At 40.5% G+C, this 25,502-nt stretch overlaps 1 protein-coding gene across 1 annotated transcript; it reads right to left on the bottom strand.

The window, feature by feature from the left end:
- Positions 1–931: 931 nt before the first annotated feature.
- SIRT7 (sirtuin 7) lies at positions 932–23,601 on the bottom strand. Its single transcript, XM_081934228.1, has 10 exons — positions 23,185–23,601; positions 22,955–23,092; positions 19,241–19,345; positions 17,855–17,925; positions 17,700–17,772; positions 7,479–7,577; positions 7,159–7,395; positions 3,174–3,254; positions 2,359–2,465; positions 932–1,384 (listed from the first exon to the last, which is right to left on the bottom strand). The coding sequence occupies exons 1-10, from the start codon at positions 23,278–23,280 to the stop codon at positions 1,183–1,185; spliced, it is 1,209 nt and encodes a 402-aa protein (XP_081790354.1). The 5' UTR covers positions 23,281–23,601; the 3' UTR covers positions 932–1,182.
- Between the last annotated feature and the right edge of the window lie 1,901 nt (positions 23,602–25,502).

Genomic DNA, 25,502 nt, shown 5'->3' on the forward strand with positions numbered 1-25,502 from the left:
GCCACAAACTATTGGAGAACGGGCAATTTACCTCAACGCCATTTCACTCTTACTTACTGCATGTGGCTTTTTGAAGATGCATCACCTTTTTGTGTGTGTGGGTGGAATTACCACCTTTCGCACAATTATTACACCCAGCAACCATTCGTGTTTCAGTGACAGTTGAACCTTTCCAGGGTACATAAGGCATTCTAAAATGTGAAAAAGCCAACAGAAGATGTAGATCTACAAAGGCAGATTTCCAATATGCGATTTCTGTTTCTATTCTAGGAACAGACCTCTGCTCACTGGCAGAATTTAATATAGAAATCGCTGACCTAAATGAGTGGTGGAATACAGATAGTCCTCATACAGTTCATTTAGTTGACCGTTCAAAGTTATGACAACACTGAAAAGAGTGACTGACGACCATTTTTCACACTTATGACCCTTGCAGCAGCCCCATGGTCACACAATCAAAATTCAGATGCTTGGCAACTGGTTCATATGTAGGACGGTTGCAGTGTTCTGGGGTCATGTGATTAGCTTTTGCGACCTTCTGATAGCGAAGTCAATAGGGAGTCCAGATTCACTTAACCACCATGTCACTAACTTAACAAATGAAATGATTCGTTTAACAACTGTGGCAAGAAAATTCGTAAAGTGGGGCAAAACTCACTTAACAAATGTTTCACATAGCAACATAAATTTTGGCTCAATTGTGGTCATAACTCAAGGACTACGTGTACAGCATCTACACCAGCAACTACATAGCCACAAGCTGGCAGCCTGTGGGCCAGGTATGTCACGTGCAGGACACGCCCACCCCAGCTCCGCAAAGGCAAAAAGCGTCGCAATATGTCATGATCCGACCCGTGATGTGATCAAGTTTGACACCCATGATTACATCAAAACCAAAAGAGCCATACTCAAAACAACTGCCAGCAGCCATTTATAATAATTTTATTAATAATTGTTAATTGGCAGCCCTGAGTATTAAAAGCCAACCTCCCCTTAGATGGCAGAAACCCAAGCTAAGCTTTGGTCCTTGTCAGCTAATTATAAAAAATCTCTATGAAAATAGCAGCTGTGTTTTTTTCCAGTTAGCCCAGCAATCCTGATGAAGTCTAGTGCAGATGTCATTTCTTGCCCTGATTTTAGCAACTATAGTTGGTCCTCAAAATCTTTTTTTTTAATCTGTTATCAAGAGTTCTTTTTCTTCTTTGTGCCTTTTGCACAGCCTCTGCCAAACCAGCCACCAGAGGGTGGATCTGGATGCATGTGTTGTTCCTCTCCCAGTTGTACTTCATGAAGACTTGCTGGCGGAGCCACGAGTTTTCGGCTATGACTGCTTTCTTCTGCAGGTTGCAAAGGAACAGCCAGAGAAAAGATGGGGTCTTTCATTCTACAGACAAACATGATAATATGTAATGTTAATTTACACAGCTACTTATGAATAAGTGTCTTGAACCAAAGTAGCACCTTACATTTTGAACTATTATGCAAATACCGTATTTTTCAGAGTATAAGACGCACCTTAGTTTTGGGGGAGGAAAATGAGAAAAAAAATTCTGCCTCTGCCTACCAGCATCCATAGTATTCATCTGGCTAGCATCCTGTCAGTGTGTGAGAGAGTTGGGGGCTGTTTGGAAACTGAAACAGTATTTTCTGTGTGAGCAATAAGAAAGGAGATAGCAAGGTGCCTGGGCTTGTGGTTTGTTCTGTACTAAAGCTGCATGCTGTGCTGATCTCTGAAACTGAAATTCCTCTGCTTTTTGTTTTGCTTGTATTTACCATGTTGGAACTACCATGTTTGAAAACCTGCTTTTGGTATTGTATATTTTTACTTCATGTGTTATATTATATATAAAGAGAAGTTAGTGAATCCTGCTGAATCAGTTACTTGTGTGTGCTTTCTGGATGTGATTGCTGCTGCAAACTCTGAAACGTCCTTGCAGCAAATAAACAGCCAGGTCAGCTTCAGCACATTATTGCAGCCTGATTTAGCACAAGCAGCTCATTGGCGGGAGAATTGGCCTCTCAGAATACCCCCAATCAGCTGTTCCAGGCTGCAGGGATTGCCACAGACCATCGCCTCCTCCGTGCTTCGCGTTTTTGGCTACATTCGATGTATAAGACGCACCCAAATTTTCACCTTCTTTTAGGGGGGAAAAAGTGGTCTTATACTCTGAAAAATACAGTATATTTAACCATAGCAGGATTTGGACCACACCATCTTCCTTAGAACTTTGGATGACAAATTCTTCCTCCAAATAAATCAAAATAAATTATATTATCAAGGGCATTTGACAGCTCATGACACTAACCAAGCTTGACACTGAACAAAAGTGACACTGAACACATTTGGTTGTCACTGACCTATCATAGGAAGGAATGGGAAGTCCCAACTCATCCATCAACAACTTCATCACATCATCACATCTTCCGTGAAGTTTTAGGACTGCGAGATCATCCTTTGGTGTCCACTGCAAATACAATAGATTGAGATTGGATTAGTTTCTTCAAAGACAACAGTCTGTGAGTGATATAACACTGCTACTCATCAGATTCAGACAGACATTTTATTTTTTTATGGCACGTCTGGTAAAACATATTTAGTCCTTATTAAAAAAAATGACATTCCAATAGTTAGTTAGGAAAGAATACTTTCTCTTTAGCTTGAATATATGGCATCTAATAAAATTATCTTTCAAAGTGTAAGTCAGAATACAATGGGAAGCTTTTGGAATACTGAGAAAGAGACATAATTAGCTCACATTCCAACCATCACTGCATTATCATTGGATAGAAATAGAGAAGCCAACCCAACATTTAAGAGGAAACAAGTGTCTGAAGGTTATCAAGCTAGGATACATATTTCCGCGTATAGCTGAATACCATCTAGATTCTATTCACACTATGTCAAGAGTCATTATCATGGAAATCTTAACCTAAGGAAAAATAAAACTAAGCAAACAATTGCTCCACATAGCGCTATACCATCTATTTAATTGACAAACCTCCAAAGGCTCACACATGCCTTCTGCTCAAGAACTATTTATTTATTCTTGATATACAGTAGTAGGAACAGTCTATGACCTTCCACATACATTATTCCTTATCAAAAGTATATAAAAGCAAATGATGTAAGCACATGCATCTGTACATTATGCTCTACCTCATAATATACTCACCTGGAGATTTACAATATAGAGTTTAGGGCGGTGTCTGGGTGGTTTACTCATGCACCATAAATGTGGATACTTTTTCAAAACCTGTTGGAAAAAGGACAACACAGCATCTGTTACTGCTAAAAAGTGAATGTACCTCCTAATTTTCAGGTATCATGGTATAGGACCCCATGACATGTCATTTATATATGGAGACTTCCTCCAATGCATATTTGCAGATTTTCCCAAAAGTAAAAAGGAAAGTGGGGCAATGAGAATAATCATCTGCTTACAGACCATCTATTATTCCAGGATTCTGGGTTACCAAGTCATCTGCATGACTTTTTAAAAGAAAAATTCTGGACCAAGTAACATGCATAGGTACAGTATTCCAAGCAAAAATGGCCAAGATACACTATCACGTTAGAACCCAAATGTTACTACCTCAAATTCAAGGGGAAACTTTTAAAGTCAGAATACCTGAAAAATGTTCTTACTAATTCCAGTTCCTACCATTATAACTATAGCTCGCAATGTAAGTTTATATAAGTTTATTTTAAAACATATCTGATAATGTTTAACAGAGATTACTGATAGGAAAATATGTATAGAAGTACAGCCTGAGTTAATGGAAAACTAAAATTGCTGCCCAAGGTATCAGGAACTCTTCTCTTTAAATATGATATACCAAAGTGTATCATGTTTAAAGGTGAGAAAGAAACTGAGAGAAGGAGCAGAGTACAGTTACCTTGTGGTCCTACTTGACAAGTGCCACTTGTTGAGATCCTTATGAAGAACTTTGTATTCATATTTAATATATCAGAATTCTAGAGATACAGTCCCACATATCTTGAGAACGTTATCTTGGAAAAGTATTGGGTTGGAGGAAAGTTATCTTAGGGTGACTCAGTATAGCTTTTATGTTCTTAAACAAAAAAATGTTGTCAAAGTCTATAACTTATAAATCAAATATGTGTAAAAGCTTCCAAATATGAACTTTAGCTTTGAAAAAAGTAATGAATTAGTGTACAACTGGGAATTTACCGAAGTAGGCCATACCTACTTTAAGAATTTTAACTATAGAGCAGTGATGGCGAACCTTTTTTGGCTTGTGTGTCATAAGGGGGGGGAGCACAGGGGGGTTGTGCGCGGGCATGCCACACCCATAATGCAACGCACAATCCCCCCAGTGCGCATGCGTGCATGAGAGGCGCTTCCTCCCATTTTTTGCATGCTTTTTCGCTCTCCCCAGGCTCCAGAGGCTTTATAGGAGCCTGGGGAGGGCGAACCCCCCCACACCTCCCAGGTGGCCCTCCGGAGGCTTCAGGGACCTTCAGGAACCTTCCCTGAAGCTTCCGAAGGGCAAAAAAAGACCCTACAACCAAACCGCAAGTCACTTCTGGTTTGCTCGTAGGGTCTGTTTAAGCCCTCTGGAGGCTTCAGGAACCTTCAGGAGACTTCCTTTAAGCCTCCGGAGGACTAAAAAGGACCCTACGAGCAAACCGGAAGTCCCTGAAGCCTCCGGAGGGCTTAAACCAACCCTACGAGCAAACCAGAAGTCCGTTTCCGAACTTCCGGTTTGTCCATAGGGCCGGTTTTTTGTGCTCCAGAGGCTTCAGGGAAGCTCCTGAAGCCTCCGGAAGGCCTCCAGGGGGGGCGGGGGAGGCTCTTTCCGCCCTCCCCAGGCTCCTATAAAGCCTCTGAAGCCTGGGGAGAGCGAAAAATGCCTTTTAAAAAGGCTGAACTCAGCTGGCCAGTGCACGCATGCGCGCTGGCCAGCTGACAGGACAACACCTCGCGTACCCTGACAAATGGCTCCGCGTGCCACCCGGCATCCCGGCTATAGAGTAAGCAATTCTTAAACCCTTTCTGGTCTTGTACTGAACTATTCAGTCTGCTCAAAATATTTCGAGAAGAGCATATTTACTTGGTGCTCTTGGCTACTTTCCTAGTGAAAAAGGGAGCAAATGATCTCAGAATAGTATTGTACTAATACAAGAAAAAAACCCAGACCTGTTTTTTTCTACAGGCTTTAATCAAATCTTCTTTCTCAATACTTCCAAGAGGAACATTTGAGAATCCTTTTCTTTTTAACAGTGCCTGTTGCATGACATTTTACTTCTGAGGAATAATAAATAGCAAACCAGCCGTTAAAGCATATTATTTATTTGGAAACTACAGGTAGTATTCAACCTACGACCACAATTGAGCCCAACATTTCTGTTGCTAAGAAAGACATTTGTTAAGTAAATTTTGCCCCTTTTGGTGACCTTTCTTACCATAAGTGTTGAGTGAATTATTGCAGTTGTTTAAGTTAGTAACACGGCTGTTAAGTGAACCTGGCTTTCCCATTGACTTTGCTGGCCAGAAGATGGCAATAGATGATCATGTGACTCCAGGATACTGCAACTGTCATACATATGTGTCAATTGCGAAGGGTCTAAATTTTGATCACGTACGCATGGGAATGCTGCAACGATCACAAGTGTGAAAAATCATCCTAAATCACTTTTACGCTTTTCTGTTGTAACTTTGAACAGTCACTAAATGAATCGTTGTAAGTTGAGGATTACCTGTGCTAAATTACTGTTGTTGTTGTTTTTTAATTCTAGGGAGAAATACTATCTTTTCCTTTTCAAATATAATTTTAGGAACTTCATTTCTTGCTGAGTCCAAATCTGTATTCATTAACTTTCAGCCTATCTACAGGAATATAGATCACTGATAAAAGGAAAAAGATTAGCACATGATTTGATTGCTACTATACTAAAAAGAATCTGCAAGATTATATTGAAGGGATAATAGGAAGGCAATGACAGGTAGTTCTTGACTTTCAACAATTCGTTTAGTGACCGTTTAAAATTACAACGGCATTAAAAAAAAGCAACTTATGATTGATAATCGTTACAGCATCTCTATGGTCACATGAACAAAATGCTTGGCAGCTGGTTCAAATTTATAAGTTTCAGTATCTCAAGTCATGTGATGACATTTTTGACCGTCTGACAAGCGAAGTCAATGGGGAAGCCAGATTCACTTAACAACCATGCTGATAAGTTAACTGCATTGTTTCACTTAAGAGAGGTTGTAAAATGGGACAAACTCACTTAATAACTGCCTTGCTTAGCAACAGAAATTTTGAGCTCAGTTGTAGTCGTACGTCGAGGATTACCTGTGTGTGGCTTCAAAAATTTCTATTTTTGCAAGCTGAACCTTGAAAACTACAAAATAAAATCTCAATTACCGTATTTTTCGGAGTATAAGACGCACCTTTCCCCCCCCAAAAAAAGAGTGTGAAAACTTGGGTGCATCTTATACACCAAAGGTAGCCCCAACCACCCCCACCAGAGGCCAAAAATGCGAGGCATGGAAGCAGCGATGGTTTGTGGCAATCCCTGCAGCCTGGAACAGTTGATTGGGGGTATTCCAGTAGTCCGATCCCCCCGCCAATCAGCTGTGCTGAATCAGGCTGCAATAAGTGCTGAAGCTGACTTGGCTGGCCAGAGTTTGCAGCAGCAATCACATTCAGAAAGCATAGTAACTGATTCATCATGATTCAAAATAATAATAATATACAATAGATTACCAAAAGTAGGTTTTTCAAGGTAGCAGTAAATACAAGCAAAACACAAGCAGTTTCACTTTCAGTTCTCGGCTAAGCCAGGCTCCTTCCTGTATCCTTCTTGCTCACACAGCATATTTCAGAGTCCAAATAGCCCTCATTGGCTGATTTAGTTGCTATACCTATTGACTGGCTGACCTTGTTACCATGTGTCAGCTGAATACCATGGATGCCGGCAGGCAGAGGCAGAATTTTTTTCCTTCTTATTTTCCTCCCCCAAAACTAAGGTGCGTCTTATACTCTGGAGCATCTTATACTCCGAAAAATATGGTAGTTCATCATTTGCAGTATTGTTCCAAAAGCTTCCTATACATAGTACAAAAGAATACATCTTAAATCGTAACACTTTTGCACTGATGTGCAAAGAAGATATTTCTTTAGTTTTACCTTCAAGCTAGACCCCAAGCAAAGGATCACGTCTGCTTTGCCAGCAGCTTCTGTTGCTGCCTCCCAGTTCAAGGGTTGCTGTAAAATACCCTTCTCTCCAAAGTGTACAATTGTATCTCTCAGCTGTGCTCCACATTTATGGCATAATCTCCCAGTCTGATGCCTATGCAAGGCTGTGCGCTCTGTCACATCAAATATTCGTACATATTCACGATTGGGTGCGCAAGATGTGCAAACCTAGTTTGGGATGGAATCATAGAATGTATTAGCATTTTTCTTCTATGACAATGCACCAAATCTCGTCCTCTCCAAGCACTCACCTCTATGTACATGTTTCCATGCAGCTCAGACAGGGCTTCTCGAGGGAGGCCACTGCGCAAGTGAAGCCCATCACAGTTTTGAGACACTACATGCTTCACCTATAAAGAGAATGGGGTGAACATGGAAATAGTATCATAGACAGCAGGGGAGATTGCAAATCGTGATTATGTGATCAAAGAGTGCTTGTCAACCAGTTGTAATTGTGAATGGATTGCCAAGCACTCAGATCACGATCATGACTGTGAGGTTGAAAACTGATGGTAACCACGATTTGTTCAATGCCATCCTAACCTCAAATTATTGCTGAATGAATGGTTGTATGTAGGTCAAGGACAGCTTTTACTTCTTCTGTTGATGGGCAGCAGGCAATAAAATTGTTTTGAACTCGCTAACTTCCAGATTGGAAGTAGTCTACAGATAGTGGTAAATATGGTTGCCTGATCAAGTTTGAGCACCATGGTCTTAAACCTATTTCAGGTCTGAGACAGAGAAATGGAAGATTTAATGACTATGCTATTTGGATTCCCAGTGTAAGAATACAAGATGCAGAATGTTGCCTCCTGAAGAATTCCAAAGGTCAGAAACTAATTTTCTGAAAACAGATAAAGCTATTAGCTTGTCTCAAAGAGAATATGTACTACAGGGAAGGCAAGCACTGCTGGGCCATGGACTCCCCTCCAAAAGGCTACTGAGTTTTAAATTTTATGGTTACAAAGTGTATTGTACTTCCACATTTTGAAAGTTTCTACTTCACTTCTATTCAAGTTTAAAAAGCATTTCAAACTTGTACGTAAGAAGTACCATATTTTTCGGAGTATAAGACGCACCCCGGTTTTGAAGAGGCAATTTTTTTTAAAAGTAGGTAGGTAGCTAGAGGGATAGAGAGGGAGAGAAAGAGAGAAATACAGTAGGTAGGTAGGGAGAGAGAGAGAGTAGTTAGGTAGGTAGATAAAGGGATAGAGAGAGAGAGAGAAATAGAGAGAGAGATAAATACAGTACGTAGGTAGGTAGGGAGAGAGTGAGTGTAGATAGGTAGGTAGGTAGGTAGGTAGATGGATAGAGAGAGAGAAAGAAAGAAAGAGAGAGAGAGAGAGAGAGAAATACAGTAGATAGGTAGGGAGAGAGAGAGAAAAATAGAGAGAAAAACAGTAGATAGGTAGGGGGGGAGAGAGAGTAGGTAGGTAGGTATATAGGTAGATAGAGGGGGGAGAGAAAGAGAGAGAGAGAAATACAGTACATGGGTAGGGAGAGAGAGAGAGTAGGTAGGTAGATGTTTCCAGGTGTATTTATCCATGTGCCGAAGAAGGAAATAGCTGACAACCTGTAGCACCTAAAATTTTGTTTCTGCTGGGACAGCACTTGATCAATGTAATTCTCATCAACCACTCTAACTAAACAGCTTTCCGAAAGGAGGAAAAAAAAGTTTTTGCACTCTGTAAACCTCCCCAAAACAGCCCATTGTTCACGAAAATGGGCTGTTTTTTTGTCAAAATAAAATGCATGCATAGCCTTATGGAGGCTTAGAGTGCTGCTGGGGACTGGGGGAGCAGAAAAGGCCCATTGTTTGCTCATCTCTGCCCTCCCCAGCCCCCAGGAGCTGTCTGAAAGCCTCCATAAGGCTATGTACATCCATTTTGGTGAAGGGGCGGGGCTTCAGGAGGCCAAAAAAAATGCTGTATTCAGTGTATAAGACGCACCCAGATTTTCAGCCTCTTTTTAGAGGAAAAAAGGGTGTCTTATACTCCTAAAATACAGTATATGAAAAATTACACTATTGCTTATCTCACTGTTAACAGGAATTGTTTTTGCACTGAGATTCTAAGCCAAAAATTCAGAATCTTTAAGACCGAGATTTCTGTGCAAGGGAAAAATATGAAGAAAAACCATGCTTACTATCAGGAGAAAACTGATATAAAAAATAAGAGTCAAAGAAGAAAGCCAATAGCAGAAAGAGAAGACATGTAGTAGTAGTGGAAACAGAACAGGGATGAAGCCGGAAAGAAAGCAAGAAAAGCAAAAAAAGGTGAGAGAATAAGGCTAGAACCTTGAATTATTTGGGTAAATTAGATGGTTATTTGAGGAACCTGACAGACTCCATCTTGGATATCTGACCAGCAAGTAAGCTTTTCTGGAAAATCACAGCTTGGAGCATAATCAGAAGGTCACAGTGATCTGGTCAAAAATAGGTTGATCCTTCCCTTTGTAACAGGGAGTAACAGGACATGTTTTGCAGGAAGCCAGTAATGACCTTATTGATTAGTTCTAGGAAAGCGAGTTCCTTTGGGGCTTCTGGACACGTATGCTTTCAGAACATTTGGGAAATTTCCATGTACTTTGCACTTGTGTTTTGTGCACGCAATTGTATTTTTTGTATCCAAGTTATGACGCATACAATACGTCATTTTGTGTATTTAAGGTGCACCTATGTACTTTGTAGGGATTCTCATTTGCATTACATGTACTTTGTAGGGATACTCATTTGCAGATGTAATAAAATAGCTGCTTTCTGTGGCCACAGCCTCCTTGCCATTTTTTTGGTATGAAGAAATTATATCTGGGATATTTTTCTCATAATTTGGGGGCTCGTCCGGGATCAGGACATCTCTTCTGGGGAGGAGGTTTGTCATACCTTTGGAGGCCCACCACACTTCCATTTGAAGTGTTCTGAAAGGGATTGAAGTTCCTCTCTGGAGAGATTGCTCCTAATCTAATCTATATTGGAAGGAGACTTGGGCAATGGAAAAGCATGAGTACAGTAAATCCCGAGAACGATGCATCTGACCCAGGTAATGTATGTATGCAAAGGGGTACATATGGATGGTATCTGGGTGGCTAAATTCCTTTCTTGAATGTTTAACGGTGATGTGTGTGTTTGGAGCTTTCCTCTGGTTTAGCTGAGAATGTCAGCTAAACAGGCTAGAGGTTATGCAGAGGAATGGTTCAAGAAGGTGAAGTGATTTAGGCTCTCGGGTATGATATGGGGCCCGATTTGTTAATGATCCTGAGGAATGTGAGAAGGACATTCCTTCTATGTCCCTTTTATTCCCTTTTATTCCCCTTTGATAGAGGGAAGGAGTACTGAGTAGTATTGTGATAATATTACTGAGCGATGCACTGGGACTTGGCTGGAATTTAGGTTCCTGGGGCCAAATAGATAAACGCCTAGAATAGAGTATTTGAAGAGGACATCACTGAGGGAGATGGGTGATCCAGTGCTTGAAGGGAATAGAATTTTGAAGTGTTCATTAAAGCTATTGGGCAATAATTGGAGTCAAGTCAAACGTATCTAAAAATGAATAAGTTGTTTTTCAATAATGTAATGTGATTGCTGTTAATTGTGTTCAGGATGCATATTTTTGCTTGAAGTTATGATATGTGTGATCTGCTGCCAGATGACAGACTAGGTACATTTCTTGTTTTAAGCTTGGAATTGTGGGACAATGATATCATTATTTTTGATTGAAAACCATCCCTGAAAGTTTTCCATTGTTTGTAGAATAAGGATGGTGAGATGATGCCGGTGTTGCTGGCTTGATGGAAGTAGCTTGTTAGTTTACAGGAATCATAAGAGAAGGGGGTGAAGTGATTTCAAGACCTGTAAATGTCTGTGGTTAATCCGTTTACGACTAATGAATACTAGGGAATAGTAGTTTGGAAGGGTTATTGTTGTTGTAACGACAATAGTTAGTGTCGGAAGACAAAGGAACTGAGAACAATCCCGTGACAGTGGGAGATGTCAGGGAGTTCAAAAGTGTTTTGAAAATGTCTTTGTTAAAGTTTTTTCTCCCCTTCCCTCTCTTGTTTTCTTCTTCTGATGCGTTGCAGCAGCAAGAGGGGGGTGAGTGGGTGGGAAATAGACCTGGCCTATAGAGTGAACTCAGCTTATGCTAGAACACACAATGTTCCCAGGGAGGTACACATTAAATTCCTTAGGAAAAGCACAAGAGATGAAATCCTGAGTGCACAAAGGGGGCAAGCTTTGACATACAAAGATAAGGAGATAACCATTCTGAAACAGATCCCCAAGAAAGTGAGGGAAAAAAGAAAAAATTATTTGCAATTGGTGAATAAATTATACCAGAAGGGGGTGTGGTTTAGATGGTTGATGCCTGAAGGTATGTTAATATTCTGGGAGGAGACAAGAGTTAGAATCAATACACCCATAGAGGCGCAGGCCTTTATGGAGAAAAACAAAGTACTTCTAGAAAAACCAGAAGACTCCCTAACAGGCATACAAGACACGGGAGGGGCCAGAGCTCTGCCAGCGGGGGGAGATGGGGCGACATCAAGAAAGCTCAGATCACAAAAATGAGTAAGAAAAGTCACTTGATATAAACTGTTCGAAATTACCAATTGAATTTACCACACTGACCACATGTTACTACTTAACATTGAATTTTATGCAAATGTATACTATGAGTTTGGAGGGGGGGTGCACCTACCGCATTTCGCAACTGCCAAAATTTGTAACCTTTCCCTTACCTTTTCCCTTTGTAAAATACTAAAAAACCAATAAAACTTTGTTTAAAAAAAAAAGAGGGGGGTGAGTGAGGGGGAGTGGGAGGGAATCGGCTTGATTTCCCTTTTACACATTTTTTCCTCTCTTTGTTTGAGAGAGAGAGGAGGGTCCAAGGGTGGCTTGCTTCTGCAGAATGATAGCTATGCGGGAAGTGCTCTGAATTGTGATCTTGATTTCATAATTGCTGGAACTTTTAAAGGTGTTTAGATGCACTTATAGCACGAAGAAGTTGTCCTTCAAGTTAAAGCTAAACGAATTTCAGAGTGGGGACCTGAGATATCTCATTTAAGATTTTTTTCTGTTCCCTTTTGGGGGCAGTTTGTTTAACACCCTCATTTATGTTTGTATGGCTGAGCATTTCCGAATGCTGATGCTTTCGAATGGAATGCAATGCCGAATGCTGATTTGTAAACAAGCAGAGGCACAGTGGGAATTCCAAGGTTTTAGTGTGGCAGGTTTGAAAGGTTTTTTTTTCATTTTTACTTTTGAGTGGTTCAATTTGAATACAAAAAGCTTTAGAGGTGATGGGATCAACCACAGGACTTTTCAAGAAGTCTGCATTTGCCAATTGCGAATGTGAAATAGGTGTTGAGGAAGTTTACCCAGTCCAGAGGATTGCAGTTGTTGCAATATGTAGAAGATTTATAGCTGAGGTTGAGGACAGTACAAATGATTTGTTGAACTTTTTTTTTGATGGTCAGAGAGTATTGAGGGAGACACTAGACTGAGGTTAAGTATTTTAGGTCACTTAATCAGTCGGGGATGCAAGGAGAATAAATCCAGAAGGGATAGAAGGAATAGACACCCATCCCTTGTTTAGGAATAAGATGGCTATTGGGCTTAGTTGGTTATTGCAGATTGTGGAGAATCAGGGAGATATAGAGATGTGATGATACAAGCTCCTGTTTTGAGCTTGCCTGATGTAGGAAAAGCTTTCACAAGTTTGAGGCAGTGGAGGACTGTATTGTTGAAGGGGTAGTTAGCTCATGCTAAATAAAGGATAAAGGAAACCTGTGGCATTTTTTGTCAAAATGGATCTGGTAGTGCAAGGTTGGTCTTTGGCTTTTGTGTGGATTGGTGTCTTGAGGATAGCTCTGAATACTGGGAGGCTACTAGGACGGGTATTAATTTATTTCTTAGTGGAACTTCTTGAGTTGAAGGTGGCAAAGGAACGGATGGATATATGCGGTAGTTAATGGGGGCACATTTGAGAAGGTTTTAGAAGCCGGGAAGCTGGTTGATCCAATTGGTTGATGTGAGCCAATTGGAAGTGGGTTGGTTGATGCAAATGTGTGAACTGTTTCTTTAATACAAGCTTTAATATTGTTGAATAATGAAGCAGGAAGTGGGAAACATTTATACAGATTTTAGATATCCTTATGGAGATGGATTATAAGGAATGGATTGTGGATAGTGAACAAAGTAACCATGAGGAAAGACATGAGGGACATCAGTGGGGAATGCAAGTTTTGGTTGATCTTGTGAAACTGAAATACATTTCAATGTATTTCAATGTGAAATAGCAGGTTGCTGGGGGACGGGAATTGGCGGTATGGCCTGTCCAAGTGGAATTCAAATGGATTACACTGAATTGCCAGAAGTGGGAAAGTTTGAAATATTTCGTTTATTCAGTAGGTCATTTGACTGAATATTTGGCTGATGTGCAAGAGTGAATGTTCAAATGATTGTTAGGATCATATTGGAGTGGGTAATACCCTGATACAGGTTGATTGAAGCCATTAGTAGTGATAAAGGTACATGTTTTATAGCAGATAACGGAACAATTGGGAATTGATTGGCAATAAACCAAGTAGAAACAAGTTTTGTTCAGTGGAATCAAAACTTTGGGTCCGTTCCTTGAATGGATGAAAGGTTGCCTTTGTCTCTTGTACATTTTGTTTTTAAATAAAATTGTTTTATTATAAGATAAGGTTGGGTTACAACACTGGGAGACTCCATATGTGGCACATAAGATGTTTTTGTAAAAGAACTGTATACTTGGTTGTCCTATGTTTAAATTCTATCTCAGGAGAGGAGGTTCGCTGTTTCTTGAGATGACCTCTTGAATTTGCTGTCTACAAACTGAATCTAGTAATTGAATCCCGAGTGCAAGCTAATGTATGGGAAGAACGTAGTCTAGCCTGGGACTGGTCTTGCTAAATCTCGATGGCCTCTGACACAGCAGTGGGGACAAACAGCTCACTGTCCAGATGTACGATGAAGCAAGACATTAACCTTTCCTCATCTTCAATTACTTGATTGCAACAAAGCAGAAATTTAAAGTTCTGCTCAACAGGGAGGCATGTGCTAGTAACCTCTGCCCCCATCACATATATCTATATGAAACATTGATGTGGCATCGCTTCAGGATCAAGTATCTCTGCTACCCTCAGATGATACTGGCTTCATGAAAGCCCAGTGGCGGTTACGGAAGTGGTGACTGGGTCCTGATTACATCCTTGGCAGAGATGAAGTTGCAGCCAGTGTGGAAAGGTCTGTTTCAAGTACTGTTGACAACTGAGTTGGCTGTGTGAACAAGAGGTTCCAGTACTCCAGAGTGAAAGGACTGGTGGCTGCATCTTAAAGATGAACTGAGTTACCAATTGCATCTAATCCATTGAAGCAAGCTTCTTGAAGACCAGCGTTAGCTTAGCTTATGGAACATTGGGTGTGGGAATTGCTTATTGTTTGGGGGTAATAAAATTTCTTTATCGTGCATTTGCTCAGAAAAGAATTGGCAGAGTGGTTGATATCTATGTTGTGTCCAATGAATGTACAGCCAGTACAGACCTTGGAAGTTTAAGGGTAAGCCTTTTTGTTTTATAGATATATACCTTAAACAAGGGGGGAAGGCCTAGTTCATTAGGACAATGAAATTCGCAGTGATTGCCTTGTTAGATGTTTATCAGGTAGGGATGAAGCCTTTACGGATGTTACTCAGTTTTCCCCTTACATAGTTGCAGTTCTGCTTCCATTCTGAGCCTGATAATGTAGGTTCACATTATCAAGTGCAGACACTGTTATCACCCATTGAAACCACTGATGATGATGCCATTTGCATCAGATTGACCTTTGAGGAAGGTGTGTCAAGGTGCAACCGAACCTATGACATGCTGTTACATTATGTTTTTGTGTGGAGATCTAGGCCTAACAGGTTTGCCTTAGGTGTGGAAGGGGAAATATGCAACTGGATATGTTAAAATTCCTCCCCATATAAGACCGCTACAAATGAGGCAAAAGAGAAATGTGGCTGGACCTCCAAAGCCTGGAAGTCTTACACCAATAGTGCTTGAACTAGAGGGAAACATCTTTTTGGATTTAATGCAAAGAACTTTGAATGGCTCATTTTTTTTTGTGCAAAAAGAAGAGACTAGTCTCTGATAGAATAACAACATGTTTTGTGGAAATACCAGTGCCTGGAAACCATCATAGAACCAAATAACTATACTCTCTCACATAATCACTATTTTTGGGAGTCCACACAAGTCTAATAAGTGGATTCATTAGAAACAACTGGTGATAAGAGTTGAAAACAGTACTGCCTGCTCATGACTGTGTACATTACATGCCTCCTGAAGAAAGGCAGGAAAAATCATCTATGTGCAAGTGCCCACTGATCATGTTTTTCATTTGCACTGAAGTGGAAGGCCTAGAGGCTGCAGGGCCAAGGTTATAGTTACCTAGGGATGATTTTGATTCTGTGGCTTGCATGCTTATGCATGCGTATTTTAGCATGCCATGGGAGGTTCATACACTATTGGACGCTTGACTACTCATATGGTAGTAATTCATTGCAATGATAAACTGTTTTTTATTATGAGAGGATGAATCAAAGTCTTTATCAAAAGAATAGAGAATCACCTAAGAAGGTAATGCCTCCGTCTACACATCCTACACATCATGCACATGATGTACATGCATATAAACATCTAGTTCATGCACATGATGGTGGAAGGGAACATGTACATGTGGAACCACCTGTAAGGGGGCAAGCGACACATGTTGTTATATATCCAGGTGCACATCCTGTAAGATGGTCTATAACACCAGAGAATATTACCAGAAGTGTGGTATAGGGGGAAGAGATGCATGCTTATGTTTGGCCATCACACTTGTGCCCTGGGTGACAGTGCATCAATGAACCTTCATCAGCGATAGCTGCTTTAGCTGATGAGATGGGAGTGTGACCAGACAGGAGTGGCAATTGGACTTTGATGTGTAAAAGTTGGAGGTTGTTTCAATTCCTTGAAACAGCTAAATTCAGCTAAGCCGGATGTTTTGCACAATATAACTACACATTAAACACATGTCACTGAAAGCTCTGCTTTTAGGAGTGTTTGGAATCTTTTGACTTCCTGGTTGTCAGACAGGGTGAATTGGTGAAAGGAAGCGTTTGTGAGTGTTATGCCTCAAGATGTCAGATGTGCTTATGTATACTTAGAATGTATTAAATGTAGCCAGTACTGCTTGCTTTGCTTTAGAGGATCTAAGTGCTCTAAGAAGAAAAAATTAAGTAGAAGGGAGGCCAGAATTATGATGCAAGAGATTGAGAATTAATTCACCTGAAGTTACCCAAATAACTGTCCTTATTGGAGAGAGGGTGAATTGAGAGAATAAGGCTAGAACCTTGAATTATTTGGGTAAATTAGATGAGGTTATTTGAGGAACCTGATAGATTCCATCTTGGATATCTGACCAGCAAGTAAGCTTTTCTGGAAAATCACAGCTTGGAGCATAATCAGAAGGTCAGTTACCTGGTCAAAAATAGGCTGATCCCTCCCTTTGTAAAAGGGAGTAACGGGACATGTTTTGCAGGAAGCCGGTAATGACCTTATTGTTTAGTTCTGGGAAAGCGAGGTCCTTTGGGGCTTCTGGACACGTATGCTTTCAGAACATTTGGGGAATTTACATGTACTTTGCACTTGTGTTTTGTGCATGCAATTGTATTTTTTGTATCCAAGTTATGACGCATACGTCATTTTGTGTATTTAAGGTGCATCTATGTACTTTGTAGGGATTCTCAATTGCTTGGGAATACACCTGCAGGTGTAATAAAATAGCTGCTTTCTGTTGCCGCAGCCTCCTTGCCATTTTTTTGGTATGAAGAAATTATATCTGGGATATTTTTCTCACTGTAGAATGTTGGAAATGCCAGCCCATCTGCGTGTCAGTTTGCACATCTATGATTTAGACCAGTATTTCTCAACCTCAGTAACTTTAAGATGTATGGATTTCAATCCAGGCTGGGAAACTCTCGGAGTTGGAAGTCCATATATTTTAAAATTGTCCAGGTTAAAAAGCACTCATGTAGACAGTGGCATCAATAGATTCTGTACGTCTTCTCTTTTACAAAAGCATCTAGAAACAATATGACAAATGTAGATACAACATGCAGCAAACGTAAGAGTCGCTGTAAGAATATGACCTCAGAACAGGAGTGAAATCCAGCAGGTTCTGGAGAACTGGTAGTGGAAATTTTGAGTAGTTTGGAGAACAGGCAAATGCCACCTCTGGCTGGCTCCAGAATAGAGTGAGAATAGAGATTTTGCAGTATCCTTCTCCCAGGAGTAGGGGGGGAATGGAGATTTTGCAGTATCCTTCCCCTGCCATGCCCACCAAGCTACACCCACAGAACCGGTAGTAATTTTTTTGAATTTCACCACTGTCTCAGAAGCGCAGGACTGAAAATCAAAGAGCTTACCAGTTTGTTGTTGTGCAAACAAGCAATGCTCATGTGGGTGAGTGTGGGTTCTGCTTCACTCAGATCGGTAGCCCTGATACATGGAAAGAAAAGGAATATGAAAAGCAAGAACCAGGATTCCAACGTAATGTAAGAAATGCTTTTGAACCAATTACCTGATACTTCTCCCTTTTTGCAGCATTGTCCACACCCCATTTGGGCCTCTGTAATCAGGAATTGAAGCTGCCTGTAAGGAGTCACAAAGAAAAAGAAACTCTACTGGTTTCATTTTAAGAATGCATTGTCTTGCCTGTACTGATAAGCATCTCTACCTTTTACTTCCATGCCATGAAATTACTGGATTGTTGTAAAAAAACAAAACAAAAAAAAAACAGTCACTTTTTGTGAATTAGGTGGCTCTACAAATTTCATTAACAAAATAAAAACCCTAAAGCACCTGATAATTACTTCTTTGTACCAAATATGCTGCCATCACCCAAAGATCAAAGCCATTCATAGTATATCTCTCCATCAGCTCAAGCTGCATCCCTTAAATGTTTACCCTGAACAAAACAACAGTCAATTTCCAGTTTATTCTAAAGTTACAGCTATGTATATAACATGCTGCTTTGCCCCAGCAGGATCAGGGACTGTTGTGTTGTACCTGCAAAATACTTTACTAAGTAAACCGTATAGATATGGCCATGAAGTCACAATGAGTTGTGCCTGGCTCGAAGGTTTTACATGGGAAGAGTGTAGTTTATCTTTCTCTTCACATCTCCAATTTTTTGATGAAGTAGTTATGCAAAATATGAGGATTTATCAGCCAGCCAAGGAACTCACTTCCACTTCCACAGTATTTAGTTGTCTGTCACAGTTTTTTCTTCCCCAAAGCACAAAATGTGTGTTCACATATTTTACACCTCTCCAGCATTCCTTCTCACAGAGGACTACTTCCAGAGATATATTTTGCATTCTAAACAAGAGTTGGCTCTTTGAGATGTGAACAGCTCAATTTACAGTTTGATTTTTACTGACAATTTAAATTTAGAAGAAGATTAGTATATAGAATCCTACTTGTTTCTACTAGTCTTTAAAGATACCCAACTGTTTACACCAGTGATCAATGCCCTGCTTTGGAATGCTATCAATCATGAGTACAATAACACACACTTTTCTTACATTCATAACACAATCTAATCTTTTTGAACTTTTTAGGAAAGACATTGCAAAAAACACACACACACATCATTTTCCCCCAAAGAGATTGGGAAGAAACATGAAAAGCTTTTCTGATACCCTCCACCACCACCACCCATTTTGCCAGACTTTCACAATGCTAGTGTCAATATACAACATAAAAGTCATAACTTAAAATGCCAAAATGCTCTCAAGTTGTGTTTCTACAGAAGGTGATGAAGCCAATTATTTCAACTTGTGTGACTTGGGAGCATTTAAGAATTTTCTCAAAACAATGCTGCTCTCACATGATAAGCAAGATAATTCAGTTATAAGAATCTTTAGTTGCAGATGACTTTAGAAAGACAGTGATACAACCTTACCGTACTTATGCCAGCTCCTGTATAAACAATAAGATGTTTAGCTCCTCGGACAACAGCAGATAGCTTGCTGACTTTTCTCTTCAATTCGTCAGGCTCATCACACACCTAAAAAAAGAAAGAATATCTCATATTTTCCAAAATGATGAAATCCACAAATTTCTTTTCTAGCTTTTGTCCAGTCCTGTAATTGTAGCCTTACAATAAAATAGACTTAGTTCATTAGTTGTGTTTCCTGTCTGCTTTACCAGGGAATGGCAGCATTAATCTTGCCAGTCTAAAAGCACAAATTTCCTCCCCTCCACTTTTATCTCCTTGTTCCATTAGGATGGGCCCTTCCTTAGTTTCCTTCTCTGATTGTTAAGTGACTGAGGGCTCCTGCCCCTCTTGTCTGATTGTTTCCCAGGCAGGATCTCTTGTCCTCTTTCCTCAAGGTCTCCCATGCATTCTATTACCATAAACTAATTTATTTGGAACGCTTTTTAACATCATTTATATTCTTTCAAGCAGATGAAATGTGGCGGAAAGCAGAGACTGAATTTTACAATATCAAGTAGCTAAATTAGAAATTACATACTTTTCTGAATAAGCACTGGCTCTCCTACCATGTACTTATAAATCTACTTGGTGCCTCAATGAAACATGCCGGAACTGTTCATTAATATATTTATCTTTATTATCTCTACCTTTAATTACTACCTTTCTTCTTCAAGTAGAAGAAAATTAATTGCCAAAAAAGAGATACAGATAAACTAACAGGTTCCTTTTCTGTAAATTTGGCAGAAACCTTATCTAGTTTTGTCTGTCAGCAAGGAAAACCACAAAATTCTTAACAAGCAAAACCAGTTCAAAAGACAATTAGGTTGTTTAAAGCCTACGGAAGGCAAGCAACTTAATTGGTGAAGGAGGGTTAGATCCAGATCCGCCTTTCCAGAAACAAAAGGCCTTCAGTTCACAATTGGAAATGAAATCCAGTGAAAACCTCCCCTGAAAGAAACTATAGAAGTAACTTCCATTGCTTGTTTGTTTGTTTAATTTACAATTGTTTTTCTTCTGCCAATATTTTACCCTGCTTCCCCAAAAATAAGACCTCCCCGGATAATAAGCCCAATGGGGCTTTTGCGCACATGCGCTAAAATAAGCTCTCCCCCGAAAATAAGCCCTCCCCAAAAATATTGCAACACAAGCAGCAGCCATGAGGTGACCACACTCGCCACTTCCTGCACCTCAAAAATAATAAGACCTCCCCAAAAATAAGGCCAAGTGCTTATTTCGGGGGTCAACAGAAAATAAGTCCCTGTCTTATTTTCAGGGAAACACGGTAAATGCTAAACGAAATTTCCGAAAGACATTCAGGGAAATGGCACAATTTGGGTTCGCTTCAACCACAAGCACAAGCAGCACACAGAGATTCAGAGATGTTTACGCTAAACATTTAATGGTCAATTTACATTTGAAGCTTTTTGTATACCCATATCTAAATAAACTAGTTAATCATTAAAAAAGCCAAACATTAAAAAATAGTAATAATGGAAAAGGTGTCTAAGCAGACCCTTAACAAAAATAAAAATGTAATGAGATGCTTTTTGGACAGTATAAAAAACTGTGCATGTTTATTTACAAAGAAAATAAGATAGTAAAATATTTCTACTTTCTAAATTCAACCAAATAGGTACTAGTGAGTTCAACTCGCGAGGTTTTTTTACAAGGGGATTCAATGGGCGAAAGGGTGAGGAATGCAACGGACCTGGAAAAGTAAGAGCCGTGCCTCGCTTCTCCCCTTCCCCACCTGCCACCACTCGCTAAAGGGACGCCAAGGAAGGGAACCAGGCAGGCTGCCTTTACCATTGGGGTGGGCAATGTTTTTTTGCGCGAGAAGGAAAAGGCGGGAGGGGGTGATCGCTTTGCTGGCCTGCTGCTGTTTTTGCGGCTGGCTCTTTTTGCACAGGAGGGAAGGGCGGGGGGTGGAAGCACTTTGCTTCGCCTGCTGCTGTTTTTGCAGCGAGCCCTCTTTTTGCCCCGCAAGCTGTACCAGTAGTTGGGGGCGGGCTTATTTTCAGGGGAGGGCTTATTATGGCGCATGTTCTGAAAAGCCCGATTGGGTTTATTAGCAGGGCATGTCTTATTTTCGGGGAAACAAGGTATTTCCTGTGCTGTTTGACAGTTCAGCATGGGCTAATTTCAAGGCAGATTTTTCAGTGAAGGCTGTGCATTAGAAGCCGTTAGAAGCTCTGTCACTGCTGAAAGCATGGGGTCCTTTGTGCTATCTGAGCTCAATGAGTTTCTTGCAGACGTTTCATTACCAAACTAGGTAATATCATCAGTGCTAGCACTAGTGATGAGCACTAATTAGCCCTGATGAAGTTACCTAGCTTAGTAATGAAACATCTACAAGAAAACCACCAAGTGCAGAGAGCACCAAGGACCTCACAATTTAATCTCGAGCTATAAATATTCTCACTGTTGGAAGTATTGAGCAATCTGGTAAGGAAATAACTCTGAAAGGATGACCCAGGGGTCATCAATTGTTTAATATAAACTAAGCTTGCATGAATTTTACTGTTCATTGCCAATCCCTATCCTGCATCTAAAGACCAGAATTGTGCAAGCAATAGTTTTCTTCGTGACACTGTATGAAGTAGAAATTTAGTTTTGAAGAAGCAGAATGGAAATTCTGCTTCTTCAAAGTCAAATTTGACACCTTTGAACTGACATTGAAAAAGACTTCTGAGAATATCATAGACAGGTAAGAAAATAAACAAAAGCATCATCAAGAAACTCAATCCAGAATTTTAATTTCTGGCACAAATGCCCAGGCTGAAATTATCATACTTCGGATGATAATTATGTAAAAATCTACTTTCTACAGAACCCTATAATACTTGAGAAAGGGGGCAGGGGAAATGAAGATGTTAACCTGCCACAAGTCAGATCCGTTCAGTTACAGTGTTGATGGGTGGATCGCCTGAAGCACCATATAGGGATCAGATCCTCAGAATGGAGAAAATCTATTTAAATGATCACTAAGAGTAGACACTCACTTGAGGGCATATAATCAACTGTGCCTATATTTCTAGTCATTGCCAATCACCTAACTTTTTCCCCATCCTAGTAGATGATAAACAGGACATGGTGGCTCAGTGGCTAAGACGCTGAACTTGTTGATCAGAAAGGTTGGTAGATCAGCGGTTCGAATCCTTAGCGCTGCGTAACGGAGTGAGCTCCCATTACTTGTCCCAGCTTCTGCCAACCTAGCAGTTCGAAAGCACGTAAAAAATGCAAGTAGAAAAACAGAGACCACCTTTGAAGTGGGAAGGTAACAGTGTTCCTTGTGCCTTTGGCATTTAGTCATGCCGGCCACATGACCACGGAGACGTCTTTGGACAGTGCTGGCACTTCAGCTTTGAAACGGAGATGAGCATTGCTCCCTAGAATCGGGAATGATTAGCACATATGTGCGAGGGGAACCTTTACCTTTACTTAGATGATAAAGCACAGCTAATTTTACACACCTTGAAGCTGATTTCAGAACCTGGCGAAATAATTTAACTCCTGCCTAGTTAAAGCCATCATCAATAAAAACTTGTCAACTGAAGAGATGAAGAAAATAAATCATAGGCGGGAAAAGAAGACCGCTGGAGACGAGGGGGGATTGAGAGCAAGCCCTGCTGGCGTCCATCAAAAGGCACTGACAGCACAGCTATAAAACGCACCCACCTCCTCTAGCCGGCGCCGCAGCCTCTCCCGCTTCTTGCGAAGCCGCTCCAGATCCCGCACCATCTCTTGACATCCAGACAGAAGCATCGCCTCGTCGGCGCTCCGGTCGGCAGGAGGTTTGCGCAGGATTCGAGAGACCTGGGAAAAAGAGAGGAAGGGAAGGGGGCGTGTTGCCAAGCCGGCGCCTCGAGAAGAGCCGCCCACCTTGATTTCTGGACACCCCGCCGTACCTGCCTCCGTCGCTCCCGCTGCTCTTCTTGACGGAGGAACTCAGCGCGAGCCGCCGCTTTCCGTTCCGAGCGACTCAAACTTCGACCGGCCGCCATCCCCTGGGTAATTTCCGGGTTCCTATCGGTTGAAGAGGATTTGGCTACTTCCGCTTCCGGCAACGGGCGACGCTCGGCGGCGACGGCTTGTTGCCCTGGGGACGCTGAGTGATGTTCGCTGCTGTTGCCAAGGCTCTTCGTTCCAAGATAGAAGCTGAGGACACAGCTCTACCCGCTACTTCCGGTTGGACTTGTCTTTCCGTGCAGACAAGACTGCCATTTCTATTACCTCCATAGAGAATAGGGTCGAATTCCTGCTCTCTGCCTTGCTTGCGGAAGCGCGCTCTCTTTCGGGTTGGGGGTTTAAAAACGATGGCTGGTCTAATAATTGCGCTGCTCCGGCCCCTCCTTCTCTGAGACACCCCCGCCCCCCAGTGTTGGCCGCGTGTGAATTTCTGTCGCGTGGATTCTGTCGCTGTTCATCCGCATCAAAGCAGATTTTCATGATGTGTAATCCAACCCTTTCAAGCGCAAGGTCTTCTGTAACGATGCTTATCTTGGTTAGCTTATTCCCGTAACCAGAAACTATTGTCTACTGCTGAACGTTACATAGGAATATAACGGGGAAAGGATTGCTCAGGGCATTTAACTCATTAACTATTGGAGAATGAGAATTAAACATTTTGTTGGTCTGTCTTGAGTAAGAAAAAGTGGAATTTTTTTTCCCTTTCAAAATCCAACGACCAAATATCTTATTTGATACATTAACAATACAATGGAAATTTGGCAGAGAAAAAGGCCTCATATTAAAAGTTTTAAAATACTGTTCTCTTGGGCCTCCTGCTTCTGCATAAGCTTTCATCAACCACTCCATTTTTAGTGTTGTGAACTAATATGCAAAAGCTTGTAATTTAGTGTTTAAAGGACCTGGAGATTTTGCTTGTTTTATTGCTGCATACTGACATTCTCTTGGATTTGTTACATGAAAGCTTAAAGCTCTTGTAGCGATAAGTTAACCTACCATTGATTGTATTAGGCAAAAAAGTGCACATTTTTTGAAGTAAGTTTGCCAATGGCCATGTTTACACAACTTACTGAACCACAAGTTAGTCAACTGCATTTTAGCTTTACTGTAGCACTTCAGCTTGGTTTGGGTTAATTGTGTTCAGTGTCAAGTGAATCCAGCAAATTGGATTGAGTGAACCATGCCTAAATAGGTCATGTAAATGCACCCTTTTTTAAATGCTGACTACCAGTTGCTCTTTTGTTAGAGGTATGTGCTTCCCAGTACACAGATCCAGATAATATCCAGATTCCTTTTTCTTTCTTCATCATATTAGGCTAATGGGATCTGTAGAAAACAAAAATGTTGCATTCTTACTACTGGAAATGGACAGAGGTTCTTATAATTTTGTTTTTTACATTGCTTCAGTTGCCACTAGGCATTTTGACATAAAATAGAACAGTGCTTATTTGCCACACTCTCTTAGTCTAGAGTCCTTGTCTAGTTGCGTGCTGAAGGAGAAATCAGAAACTTCAGCACAGAAATGTTTCTTGTATTACTTTGTTTTTGTAATGACAGATTTCTTTCAAACATAAATAATGTTGAAGAGAACCATCAACAATGTTAGATATAGACACTGCTAAGAAATATATAATTAAGAAAAATTACCTTAGGTCATTACCTATAATTATGCTATACTTGATAAATACAAAAATGTTCACTTTAATTCTTAAATCCTATATGTATTAGCCTAACTCCAGCACATACCACAGTAACCTGAATAATAGTGTTGTTTTAATATAACTGAATTTTTAAAAAGGTGCTATCTAAAATCTAGCCTGGCTACCTTATCTGGGCTGCAGAAATCTGGGTAATCATTAGATGGCAGCAAATAGCCACCTCTTTGTTGTTGTTTAGTGGTCATCTGGATTATTACAATCCAGATATGTCCTAGTTAAAGAGCACAAGCCCAGAGATTTGCCTATTTTAATGCATGATTTCAAGCTTTAAAGTTTTTAAAGTACAGAGATAATTCAAAAATAGGAAGATTAATGTAAAGGACAGTAATCTGATTTCACTAGAAAGCAATATGTAGTTTTCTGTACTTCAGTAGATAAAGACCAATGAATATGCTATTTGAATAAGTGTATTTATCCACCACGAAATATTGAATATAACTTATTCATTCTTGGAGGAAAGCGATGTCAGATAAAAATATAACCCTGAGACAAATAATCTGGACAGTTTATAATAAAACAATCACACCGATGTTTTGAGC

The sequence above is a fragment of the Natrix helvetica genome (assembly GCF_964273705.1).
Source record: "Natrix helvetica genome assembly, chromosome: 1".
NCBI classification, from domain to species: domain Eukaryota; kingdom Metazoa; phylum Chordata; class Lepidosauria; order Squamata; family Natricidae; genus Natrix; species Natrix helvetica.